The sequence below is a fragment of the Antechinus flavipes genome, chromosome 4, assembly GCF_016432865.1.
Source record: "Antechinus flavipes isolate AdamAnt ecotype Samford, QLD, Australia chromosome 4, AdamAnt_v2, whole genome shotgun sequence".
Lineage (NCBI taxonomy): Eukaryota > Metazoa > Chordata > Mammalia > Dasyuromorphia > Dasyuridae > Antechinus > Antechinus flavipes.
The window spans coordinates 193672754-193686561 of record NC_067401.1 but is presented as its reverse complement, the minus strand read 5'-3'; the positions used below and the strand labels follow the sequence as shown (position 1 = coordinate 193686561).

At 34.4% G+C, this 13808-nt stretch overlaps 1 protein-coding gene across 1 annotated transcript in view; it reads right to left on the bottom strand.

Moving 5' to 3' along the window:
- SNRPC (small nuclear ribonucleoprotein polypeptide C) overlaps positions 1 to 13808 on the bottom strand; it is a 31983-nt gene that overhangs the window by 12608 nt on the left and 5567 nt on the right. Inside the window, exons 3-4 of the mRNA XM_051996443.1 lie at positions 12082 to 12190; positions 5729 to 5818 (exon numbers count right to left, since the gene is read on the bottom strand). Of these exons, the coding sequence (XP_051852403.1) occupies positions 5729 to 5818; positions 12082 to 12190 (199 nt within the window). The remainder of the gene's footprint in view (positions 1 to 5728; positions 5819 to 12081; positions 12191 to 13808) is intronic.

Genomic DNA, 13808 nt, shown 5'->3' with positions numbered 1-13808 from the left:
TATGAATCCATTTGGAGCTTTTGTGATCTATGACATGAACAATTAGTTTAAATATAATTTCTATTGGAATGCTTTCCAGGTTCTTTAGTCATTTTTGTCAAACAACAAATGCTTAAACCAGTAGGTAAGGCCTTTTGTTTGTCAAACATCACTCTTATGAGTAAAATCTGAACTCAAGTCTCTTCAAACTTCAAGTCCTATGTTCTTTCTATTCTACTATATTGCCCCCCAAATATTTCTAATAACTTCTGTTTTTTTCCTAAGAAGAAGAACAAGCTTCAGATGTGTGTGTGTGTGTTTGTGTGTGTGTGTATAAAAAGCTTAACAGAGATTTGAAAAAGGTTAAAAGAAAGTTATACTAAAGATGTTCTCAATAGGTTCAAGTCAAAAGGCCCAGAAAAGTATATCCCATTGTATTTAAAGAACTGGCAAATGTGATTGCTAAGCCACTGTCAGTGATATCTAAAAAATCTTGGGAATAAAGGATATTAATGTATGATTATTGATAGTGAAACATCATCCTAATCAGTTTCCCAAAGGAGAAAGAGGATGATTTTTTTAAAACTATAGGCCAAAGGGCTGAACTTAACTTTCTGGCAAAATTCTAGACAGAACTAATAAAGGTATGGCTGATAAGTGCTTACAAAAAGCAACAGTGATAACTAAAATTTAATATAGATAAAAAAAAAAACAAGTTATACCCAAATAGGAACAGTTAAGGTTAGAGGAACTGTAGAAAGACAGACACAAAAATAAGTACAATGATGATAGTACCATGAATTGAACATAGGATTATAGACCTTAACTTCCTTGAGGTTTTACCCCATAGGAGGAAGTTAAGGTCTATATATCAAAATATTCATAGTGGCATTTTTTGTGGCAGCAAAGAACTAGAAACAAAATGGATGACTATAGTAAAATGATGAATGAGGGATTCAGAAAAAAATATAAAGATTTCTATGACCTGGGGCAAAATGAAATAAGCAGTACTAAAGAACAATATACATAATGTCCAAAAAACCATAAATTTAACAAAGTCTACCCTGATATCCTAATAGACAAGATGGAGAAATAGAGTCTAAATAAAAGTACAGTAGTTTGAATTAGATACTAATTAAATTGACAGATTCAAAGAGTAATGATAGGAACAAAGTCAACCTTAAGGAGTGATGCAAGAGTAATGCCAAGTAGAACCACTTAATACATATTATGAATCAATGTATAGTTGAAACAAAAGTGAGAGGTATTTCATATGCTGGTTCTCAAAACATCCTTACAAATTAGAATTACTGGTTCAATTTAACAAGATGAAACTCAAATAGTTATAAATGCAAAGTTGTATACTTGAGTTCAAAACTATCAAGTATACAATACAGATAGAGAAACCTTGGATAAACAAGACCTGGGAAAAAATATTTGGAGGGTTTTTTTTTACTGTACTGCAAGTACAAAATAAATTAATAGTACTAATTTGCAATCTATGACATAACAACTAAAACTGAATTTAATTTTAGGCTTCATTATCAGAAGCTCTGTGTCCAGAATGAGGAAGTCTAACGTTCCATTCTCTTGGGCCCTTATCAGACTAATTGAGAGGGTCAGAGGCATGGGCAGGCAGGCAAAGTGTCCAGGTATAAAAATATTGGAGATCATGCCTTAAAAGAGATTTGCTGAAAGAACTGTACATGTTTAACCTGAAGAAGATTTAGCTAAGGCACACAGTTTATCTAAGTATTTGAAACACTAAATCAATCATTTGGGGAATAGCTAAACAAGTTGTTGCATATGATCGTGATGGAGTAATACTGTACTATAAGAAATGATGAGAGGGTTGGTTTCAGAAAAAAAACATCAACAAAGAAGACCTAAATGAACTGATGCAAAATGAAACAAGAAGTGGGGATCTTTGTGCATAGCAACAGCAATGTTGTAATGATGATCAGCTGTGATCATCTATTGACTACTCTGATCAATATAGTGCTTTAAGACAATTCCAAAAGATTCTTGATGAAAAAAATGCTATCCACTTCCAGAAAGAGAATTAACTCTGAGCGCAGTTTGAAATCTTATCACTCATTTTTTTGGCAATATGAATAATATGGAAATGTTTTTCATGATTTTTCATGTATATTTGATATTTTGTTTGTCTTCTTAGTGGGTAGATGGGGTGGGAGGAAGAGAATTTGGAATTCAAAATTAAAAAAAAAAAAAGAATATCAAACAACTTGTTGATGCAGTGGATAGAGCACTAGCCCTGAAGTCAGGAGGTCCTGAGTTCAAATATGGCCTCAGACACTTAACACCTCCTAGATGTGTGATTCTGGGCAAATCACTTAACTCCCAACTGCCTCAGGAAAAAAAAAAAAAACCAGGATGTTAAAAATAAATAATGTGTATGCATTTTTTAAAATGGCTATCATGTGGAAAAGAAATTAAATTGAAAGATAGAAATTTCAGAGATTGCTCTGCTGACAGGATCAATAAAATGAAAAGCTTCTCAAATTTTCAAGCATAGAATAAGATTTCCTATTGGCCTGATTCTCAAGATTATATATAAACAACTGATTCAAAATTTATAAAAGCTATTCTCCAGTTGATAAATGGTCAGAAGATATTAACAAGAAGTTTTCAAAGAAAGAAATTAAAGTTATCAACAGCTACATGAAAAAATGCTTCAAATGCCTAATATTTAGAAAAATGAAAATTAAAGTAATTGTAAGGCTCCTATTTCCATTCATCATACAGGCAAAGTGGATTAGTACTGGATTTCTAGGTAAGAAGATCTAAATTCAAATCCAGCTTCAAATGTTTATTAGCTAAAAGTGTTGGGACAAATGACAGCCTTTCACTGCTTTAGTTTCTTTACCTATAAAATGGAAATAATAATAACACCCACCTCCTAGGGTTGTTGTGGGGATTAAATGAGATATATTTATAAAACACTATTTAAATTTTGGTTATTGTAACTAAAAAATTTACAAATGTTGTTGTGGCTGTTGATGAAAGGTATATTAAGGGAAGGAATGAAACAAGTATTCATTAAAGTGCTTTATAGATATTATCTCATTTAATCCTCACAACTCTGAGGGATAGATGTTAATATTGTACCAAATTTATAGCTGAGGAAGCTGAAGCAGACAGAAGTAATAAGTATCAAAGGCCACATTTGAACTCAGGTCTTCTTGACTCCAGGTACAACATTCTATCCACTAAGTCACTTGGTTTTATAGTTCTTAGAGCAATGAAATTAGTCAAGCAGTCGAATGCCTGGCACATGGAAGGCTCTTAATAAATGTTTATTCACTTGACAAAAATATTTATACACTTTGATTCAATGATAGCATTATAAGAGCTCTAACTCAAAGAGATATAAGAAATGGAAATCAAGTGGATGTCCATCAATTGGGCAATGGCAGAATAAATTGCAGCATATGATTATAATGGAATATTATTGTTCTAGAAGAAATGATCAGCAGGATGATTTCAGAAGTGCCTGGAGAGACTTACATGAATTGATACTAAATGAAGTGAGTAGAACCAAAAGAACTTTGTATACAGAAACCAGCTGTGATGGGCTTGGCTCTTTTCAAAAGCCATCTGCATCCAGAGAGAGGATTATGGGGATCACATCATAGTATTTTTACCTTTGTTGTTATTGTCATTTGCTGACTTCTTTTCCCTTTCATTTTCTTTTTGATCTGATTTTTCTTGTGCAGCATGATATATGTGGAAATATGTTTAGAAGAACTGCACATGGTTTAACCTCTACTGAATGACTGGGGGAGAGGAGAGGTGGGGAGAAAGGAAGAAAAATATGAAACAAGATTTTGCAGGAGTGAATATTGAAAACTACTGTTGCATGTATTTTGAAAAATAAAAAAAATCATGAAAAAGATAAACTACCAAGACCTAAAAAAAAAAATTGGAAATCAAGGGGGTGCCCATCAATTGGGGAATAGCTGAAGAAATTTCTGAGAAGCCTATATTTAGATGACTGGTTTCAGAGCGAAGTAAGAAGAACCAGGAGAACAATGTGTACAATTACAAACATTATAAAGATACAATTTTGAAAGAATTAAGAATTCTGATCAATACAATGATCAACCACAAAAGTATAGTACCCAGCTCATGACTGAGAGGTGATGAAAACAGAGACATATATTTCTAAATGTGGCCAATGTGAGATTTGTTTTTAGTTGACTATGCATATTTTTTATAAAGGCACTGTTTGTTTGTTTTTTTTCCCATGAAGAGAAGGTGGAGGCAGAGAAAAGTAATGCTTATTAATTAGAAAGAAAAGAAAAAATGAAAAATAAAAAACAAGCACAGAATAGGTTAAGCTATCTGCTGATGATCTGTTTCAAATATGGACTGAATCATATGACCTCTGAGGTCCTTCACCATTCTGAAATTTTGTATGAATAATTCAGAATATTGAATAATCTTGTCATTTCATTACTTGGATTCTTAATCTTTTCTATGTCATGGCTCCCTTCTCAGATGTTTTTAAATATGTACAATAAAATATAAAGAATTACAAAGGAAATCAATTATGTTGAAAGTTAATCAAAATATTTTTTAAAAATTAAGTTTTATAGACCCCAAGTTTATAAACCCTTGGTTTAGATTCTTAAACTTTTCTCCACAGACTATACTGGTAGGTCCAAAGAAACCTTATAAACTATGTATCTTAACTTACCACTGTATGAGAATAGGAATGGTAATAATGGAGAATAAAAATTGTTCTCTAAGAAAGAGTATCTTTTAGTTTACTGTAGTTGTGGAAGGGAAAACAGGTCTGATGTCTCTCCAGTATTAAGTTGAAGTTGATAAGTTTCTTTTTTTTTTTTTAATTATAATAGCTTTTTATTTACAAAACATATGCATGGGTAATTTTTCAACATTAACCTTTGCAAAACCTTTTGCTCCAACTTTTCCCCTCTTTCCTCTCACCCTCTCCCCTAGATGGCAGGTAGTCCAAAATATGTTAAATATGTTATAGTATATGTTAAATCCAATATATGTATATATTTATACAGTTATCTTGTTGCACAAGAAAAATTGGATTTAGAAAGAAAAAAACCTGAGGAGGAAAACAAAAATGCAAGCAAAAAAATGACAGAAAGAGTGGAAATGCTATGTTGTGGTCCATACTCATTTCCCACAGTTCTCTGTCTGGGTGTAGCTGACTCTCTTCATTACTAAACAACTGGAACTGATTCGAATCATCTCATTGTTGAAGAGAACCACATCCATCAGAATTGATCGTCATATAATTTTGTTGTTGCCAGGGATAATGATCTCTTGGTTCTGCTCATTTTACTTAGCCTCAGTTCATATAAGTCTCTCCAGGCCTCTCTGAAATCATCCTGTTGGTTCATTTCTTACAGAACAATAATATTCCATAACATTCATATGCAGTTGGCAAGTTTCTAGCAGTAGTTTAATTAAGTGTAAACAGTGACAACACATGCTGACTTTTGTATCTGACTCAGCCTATAGACGTAGAACCACTGGTGGTACATGCTGTAATCCAGTAATCAAAAGTTAACTGTTGAAATGGTCATAAAAATAATTTTCCTATTAAAGCTATTCTCTATTATTATCCATTCATTCACCAAACATTTATTGAACACTATTTTTAAGGTAAAGTTCATTTTGAATAAAATCTAAGAGAATATTATGCCCCAAATTCCAAACAAATCAAAAAAAATTTTTTTTAACTTACGGAGACTAGGAGGAGGTGGGATCATAGCCCCTCCTGGTGGAGGAGCAGAGAATGGAGTGGGAGGAATTTTTCCTTGCTGAAATGCAGCCGCTTTGAAGGGAAAAAAAAAAAAAAAAAGAAACATAAATAAGAATTTTAGATATAATTTTTCTGTCTTGTTTTTTAAAATAAATACTTTAAAAACATTTCAGTAACAATCACATTATATGTCAAGTATTGTGTTTACAATTCTAAACCCCGAGGATAGAAGGAAAGGCAAAATATAGCCCTTCTTAAGGAGCATGTACTTTTAAAAAAAAAAAACACTTTTTATTTTCAAAACATATGCATAGATAGTTTCCAACATTCACCCTTGCAAAACCTTGTGTTACAATTTTTTCTCCTTCCCTTCCTGCCCCTCCCTCTCCTAGATGACAAGTAATCTAATATATATTAAACATGTGCAATTCTTCTATACATATTTCCACAATTGTCATACTGCCCAAGAAAAATCAGATCAAAAAGAGAAAAAAAAAAAGAGAAAGAAAATAAAATACAAGCAAACAACAACTACAAAAGTGAAAATACTATGTTGTGATACACATCCAATCCCCCCACCATCCTCTCTCTGGGTGCATATGGCTCTCTTCATCACAAGACCACTGACACTGGCCTGAATCACATTCATCAGAACTGATCATTGCATAATCTTGCTATTGCTGTGTACAATGTTCTCATAGTTCTACTCATTTTACTTATCATCACTTCATCTAAGTCTCTACAAGCCTCTCTGAAATTATCCTGCTGATATTTTCTTAGAGAATAATAATATTCCATAACATTTATATATCATAATTTATCCAACCATTCTCCAACTGATGGGTATCCACTCAGTTTCTAGTTCCTTGCCACTACAAAAAAAGGGCTGTACAAACATTTTTGCACATGTGGGTCCTCTTCTTTTTTTTATGATCTTTTTGGGATACAGGCCCAGTAGAGACACTGCTGGATCAAGGGGTATGCACAGTTTGATAACCCTTTGGATATAGTTCCATATTGAGGAGCATATATTCTAACCTGTAAATATTTAGGTACATAGAAGATCTATGATAAGCATATAAAGCTAATTTGAAAGAATTAGGAAAAGCCTCCTGCAGAAGGTGGAGTATAAGCTGAGCTTTGAAGAAACCTAGCAAAGAAGAAGGAAAAGCACTCAAGATGTGGGACAGCCATTGGAGGGAGATGGTATGCTGTTTTGAAGAAACTTGTAATTTGGTCAGTGAAACTAGATGGCAGAGTAGAGCAGAATATTAAGGAGGAATAGTAGGGAAGGGGTAGGCTATAAGGCTTTGAGTGACAAATAGAGGAATTTACATTCGATTCTGAAGATAAAAGGGAGCCACTGGAAATTCTTGAGCAGAGGGGTGACATGGCCAAACCTATTCTGCAAGGAAACGACCTAAGCATCAGAGTGGAGGATGACCTAGAGGCTTCAAGCAAGGAAACCAGTTAGAAGTCTCAGTAAAGGGTGATAAAATTGGTTAGGGCATGAACTAGATTATGGATGAAAAAGAAGAGAAAAGGGAATATGTATAAGATATATATTATGAGGGTAGAAAAAAGTTTGGAAGTGAATTTGATATGTAAGGTGAGTGATAAGTCTACAGTGACAAGGTCACAGGTTAAGGTATTAGGAGGCTGATAATGCCCTCAATAGTTTATAGGTAAATTGGGAAAGGTCTGATAGGTGAGCTGAGTTCTCTTTGCTGTTCTTGAGATGCCCAAAAGGCCTGAGCTGTCCAAAAGACAGCTGCAGATGTATGACTGTAGCTCAGCAAAGATTAGAGGGCTGTATTACAGATCTGGGAATCTTCAACAAAAAGATGATAATTGCATCTATGGGAATTGGTAAGAGTACCAAACAGGAAAGAATAGTATAAAAAGAGAAAGGAACCCAGGACAGAACTGGGGGAGATGCCCATGGTTAGTGAATGTGACTTGGATGACAAAACAGCAAAGCAAATTGAGAAGTAACTGTTAGACAGGAAGAAAAATAAGAAAGAATAGTGTCACAAAAACTTAGACTGTATCCAAGAAGGAGGTAATCAAATGTGTCAAATGCTGTTAAAAAGTCAATGAGGATGAAGATTGAGAAAAGGCCATTAGATTTGCCAAATAAAAGATCACTGGAAAATTTGAAAAGAGTAGCTTCAATTGAATGAAGAAGTTGAAAATTAGGAAGCAGAAAGTTAAGAAGAGAAAGTGTATATGTGTAGGTGTACATTGGAGGCGGGGGAGAGGGGAAGGAGGAAAGATGTGGAGGTACCTATTGTAGACTGATTCCTTAAGGGGGTTAGCCACAAAAGGGAAGAGAGATATAGGATGCTAGTGGGGATGGAGAGTTGGAAAAGTAAGTTTTTTAAGGATGGGGAAGATATTGACATGTTTTAAGGCAGTGCAGGGGAAAAAATCAATAGACAGAGGGAGAGTGAAGATTACTCTTTATTGTGAATACTAAAATGTTAGAGAAGTAAGGATGAAATGAGATCAAAGGTAATGTTGGGAGGAAGGGGTTACCTTGGCTAACAGAAGGATCACCTCCTTATCTGAAACTAGAGGAAAGTAGTAAAGGAAGGCATCTGACTAATGTGAGAAGGCTGAGAAGGTAGGAGGTGTCCAGTTCAAACTTGAAGGATGCTCATTTTATACACCTCAAGTTTTTTAAGGTTCAACTGGTTCAACTTTACCAGAGAAATCAGAATCAAATGTCAACTCCTTTAGTTGGCATTCAAAGCTTTATAGCCTGCCACCTTTCCTACTTAATGCTCCCCTCTCTACCTTCTGTCATCCAGTTTCACTGACCAATTTACAAGCTTCTTGAAAATAACATACTATCTCCTTCCCTGGGCTATTCTATACCTTAAGTGCTTTCCCTCCTCATCTCTTTTCTGGCTTCCTTCAAGACTTAGCTCAAACTCCACATTCTGCAGGAGGTTTTTCCTAAGGTTGTATCAAGTGGTTTGCTGGTTCAAATCTACCAGTAAAAATATAATGGGCTTATCTATCTAGCTTCTTTGCTTTGAATTCACTTGGCACTTTCATCACTGAATTATATTATAATTAAGGAAACCACCTAAGCATCAGAATGGAGGATGACCTAGAGGCTTCAAGCAAGGAAACCAATACTCAAACTAATTTGCAATATCATTAAATTAGCTATTCCCCTCAGTGATGAAGATGGCAATCCAACCAAGTATGCTTCTGCTGTTCTACTTTTGTCCATGGTCTCTTCTAAATTTATCATAGGAGTTCCACCCAATGTACTAACAGGTATCACATCTCCAGAATATCAGATCCATAAGTATCTATTAACTATAACCCATCATCTTTAACATATCTGGAATTGTGATGTTAGGAGTCCAAGTACACTGATTCTATTGTTTTTTATGGTAAAACCAAGTAACAAATTGTTAGATCCTGAAGTCAGCTCTAAAACACATGTTCAGTTTTGTGGCAGGTTTAAACTTTAAGCCATTTTAAAGAAACAGTACTTGAAGCAAATGTATCAGCCCTTCTATGAAACTTCACTACTTAAAAGTTTCTTACTGCAAACCAATATCTACCATATGACACAAATGGCTCCAGGAAAGTCAAACAGGATAAAAGAAGAACACAGATACATCAAAAAATGTTTCTATTTGTTTTTTAATATAGTCAGCTGTGGTCTTGCTCAGATATACATTAATTTAACTCAGTCCTGAATCCAAATTCCAAATCTAATTCTGCTACCTAAGATAATATGGCTAGTACAATGTGATTGGGGTCATTCCAATTCAGCTAAAAAGAGCATTATCGAGTCAAGTGCCTATAAGTTACAAGGGTAAAAACATGACAGGTTCTATCCTCAAAAAACTCACAATCCAATGGGGTGAGAGAATTTTAAGGGAGTAATTAGGATGTGAATACAAATAAGTATGACACATGGAAGATTACTGAGGACAAAAGGGAGTAAACAAATATACTAAGAAAATCAGGAGTAAAAGATCATTTTTAGCAGAAGAGAAATGAGAAGACTCCACAAAGGTGGTAGCTAAGCTGAGTTTTGAAGCAATAAAAGTGTTTCAAGAGACAGAGATTAGGAATCTGCCAAAATGGAAGTCAATTAGGATAGAATATGACTAGCTATCAGCTAGTCCAGCTAAAACAAGAAGTACTATAAGGGGAGAAGAAAAATAATATTGAAAAGACAGAGTGAAGTCATATTGTGGCTGGCTTTAAATGCTACACAAAAGAGTTTATATTTTATCCTACTAGCAGTAAGGAGCTACTAAGGGTTCTTGGGCAATAGGCTACTGTGGTCAGAGTTGTAAATTGCTTACTCTCTGGGGGGAAGGGAGAAAAACTTAGAACACAAAGTTTTACAAAATGAATTTTGTTTTTCCAAATACATGTAAAAATAGTTTTCAACATTTATTTTTGTAAGACTTTGTAGTCTAAATTTTTCTCCCTTTTTTCCTTACCTCCTCCCTCTCCAAGACAGCAAGCAATCTGATACAGATTAAATATATTAAATGAATATATTAAATATTTATATATTTGTCATATTGTGCAAGAAAAATCAGGCCAAAAGAAAAAAAGCCATGAGAAAAGAAACAAACAAAAATATGAAAATACTATTTTCATCTCACATTCGGTTTCCATAGTTCTCCTCTGGATGTGATTGTCATTTTCCATCCCAAGTCCATGAGAACTGCCTTTCATCACTACATTGTTGAGAAAAGCTAAGTCTATCACAGTCGAACATTACATAATCTTGTTACTGTGTACAATGTTCTCCTGTTTCTCCTCATTTAACTCAGCATCAGGTCATATAGGTCTTTCCAGGTTTTTCTGAAATCAGCCTGCTTTTCATTTCTTATTGAACAATAATATTCTATTATCTTCATATATCATACTTTATTCAGTCACTTCCCAGTTGATGGACATCCACTCAATTTCCAGTTCCCTGCTGCTAGAAAAATTGCTGCTAACAAACATTTTTGCACATATGGGTCCTTCTCCCTTTTTAATTTTCTCTTTGGGTCACAGACCCAGTAATGAGACTGAAGGATCAAAGGGTATGCACAGTTTTATAGCCCTTTGGGCAAAGTTAAAAATTGATCTCCAGAATGGTTGGATCATTTCACAACTCCATCTACAATGTATTAGTGTTACAGTTTGCCTACATACCCTTCAACATTTATCATTATCTTTTCCCATCATCTCAGCCAATCTAATCTGAGAAGTGTGAAAGGGTACCTCAGAGTTATCTTAATTTGCATTTCTCTAATCAATACTGATTTCGAGCATTTTTTTCTTGAATAGAAATGGCTTTAATTTCTTCATCTGAAAACTTTCTGTTCGTATTCTGTTCATATTTTTTTATCAATTGGGGAATAACTTATAAAATGACAAATGTCTTTCCTCCTTCTTTTAGCTATGAAAGATCTCAGCAAGTTTTATCACCAATAATTAACTAAACAATTTATTTACACAACCTTAAGAATCAGAAAGATACTCTTTTTATCCATATGATAAGTCTTGTCAATTCTACCTCAACATCTCTTCCATCCATTCCCTTCTCCTCATTCACATGATTACCCTATTTCTGGACCACTAGACTTAAATATTGCAATAGCCTCCTAATTGGCTTCCCTATCTCAAATATCTCCCTTTTCCAATTCCAAATTACAGAGCTGTCAAACTGATATTCCTAAAGCGAAGCTCTAGATATGTCAATCTCCTGCTTTAAAAAACGCCCTACTTAATACTGGGATCATTGCTTGGCATTTAAAGTCTTTACTAAGTAACTTCTTACACATTATTTTTCAAGCTTATTACATTATTCCCTTCAATTATTCTTCAGCCTAGCCAAAATGACCTTATTCTTCCTATTCCTATTTCCATTTTCTGCAAAAACTTCTCTCCAAGTCCCTCCCTCCATACTTGTAAAGTTCTGCCTCCTCACTACTATTCCTTAGAATCTTCAGCTTCTTTCAAAGTTCAAATTCAACTTTAAAAATAAGACCTTAAGACCTTTTGGCATCTCTTAGCCCACTACTGCTAGCTCTGCTCTAAAAATTACCTTGTATTTATTTACTAAGTGTGTATTTTGTATTTACTTATATGTACACGTTACTTCCCTCAAAAGAAAACAAGCTCCTTGAAGACAAGGATTGTTTTTTATCCCAAGGGCTCAGAACAACACAGGTGCTTAATAAAGGCTTGTTAATTGAGTATTGATGAAACTACCCCCAATACCATAGATGTAGTCAGGTGCAGCTGGCAAAAGGAAGGCATCAGCTGACCAGAGGGAACAAGAGATGAGTCCTTACTGGTTTTATCGATCAGGCTCTGAGCTTGCTCTTCCATCCATTTTTGATAGTAATCTTTCACATTCTCTTTGTGTTTCCTACCACTGCAATGTGTCTTTCGTACAGATGGCTGCAAAATAAAAGAGATACCAGGTTGAAATTTGCCACACCCAGATTTTAACAAAAGCAAAACCAATATAAAGTCCGACCATTACAAGATACCTATCTTGGAAGTACCTCTCCAAGGGATCACTTTTTTAAAACTCATAAACATGCAGCACAGCGGCCCAGTGCCAAAAGTTTCTGTGCCTAATATATTCTCTAAATTTGTTATTTTAAATATATCTGTCAGAAATCCCAATGCACCAATTATACAGGTCACATAGTCTATCAGAATATAATGCACCAAATATTCCCATAGTCCAAACGAAATACTAGAAGCACTGCTCCCGAATTTGCCTTCCAAGTTCCCACAGCACAATAGATAACAGATAAAGCTGTCAGAGAATCTCAAAATACAAAAATGACGCTAATGTCTCGAAGGAAAAGGTCAACTTTTCAATAAATGCTAAGCCATTAAAAAACTGTTCACCTAAACACAAGTTATATTAGATGCCACAAGGTAACAGAAAAGATTACCCTAAGTAAGAAAAGCAAGCCTATGGAAATGTCCCCAAAGTCAGAAGATAAAAATGTTACAGAACTGAACTGTTTTAAGCCCATCTGTGGGAGCTGCTCCTGAACCTTGGCAATTGTGCAGTATCTCAAATGGACCATTAAAAAATAACAATATTATAAAAATCTCTAAACCTTTCCTGGAGAACTACTTTTTATTTCTGTGAAGGCATGGGATAACTAAAAGGTAAGTAGCTATGTGAATACAGACCATGAAAGCTTTCAAGAAAGAATATTGCCAGCAGCAGCCAGCCTGAAGATCTACCAGATATGGTTTAAGATCTATTGGCAGATCTTAATCTTCTCAGTGGGAATCTCAATATAACAATATTTTAAGGATACTTACAATTAGTCTCTATAGGAGCAATTACTGCATATTTACCATCAATAATGCCATCAATAATGAAATATAACACAATATATCTAACCAGAAGCATTTCCAAAACTGTAGGATTAGAATACAGCAAGTAAAGACTAATAATATAGAAATAGTTGGATGTGTTCTGGTGTCTTACTTAAAAAGGTGTTCACTTTATATCATATCTCAGCTGGGAGGAAGACAGAAGATAAAGATTTCTCTGACACGATTAATTTTATATATACAAACTAAGGTCCCTGGCTTCATTATTTCTAAAATAAATTAACTTGCAAGGCAACTTCTAAGGCTCTAAGTTTGTAGAATCAAACAAAAACATGATTAATAGTTTAAAGTAATTGCTATGCTATTCATAAAACAGCTTCTCCCAATTTTTTCCTTGTCACAAAAACCACACTTGCGAAATCCAACTTTTGTTCTCACACAAGAGAATTCTGCCTATTGAAAGGCTATAAAAAGACCACTTTAGCTGCACAAACATTGGAGTAGATACTTAAGAGAAAATAAAATCACTAAAGGAAAATCCAGACTGATTTTTTCCAAAGCAACAATCACAGTTTACATCTACGTAACACTTTGCAGTTTACAAACTACTTTCCTCACAACTCTGTGAGGAGGGTAGTACAAGTGAATTTAATGGATGAGGAAACTGAAGCCCCAAAAGAGGGAAAATGCCTTACCAAGGGCTTCTCAGCTA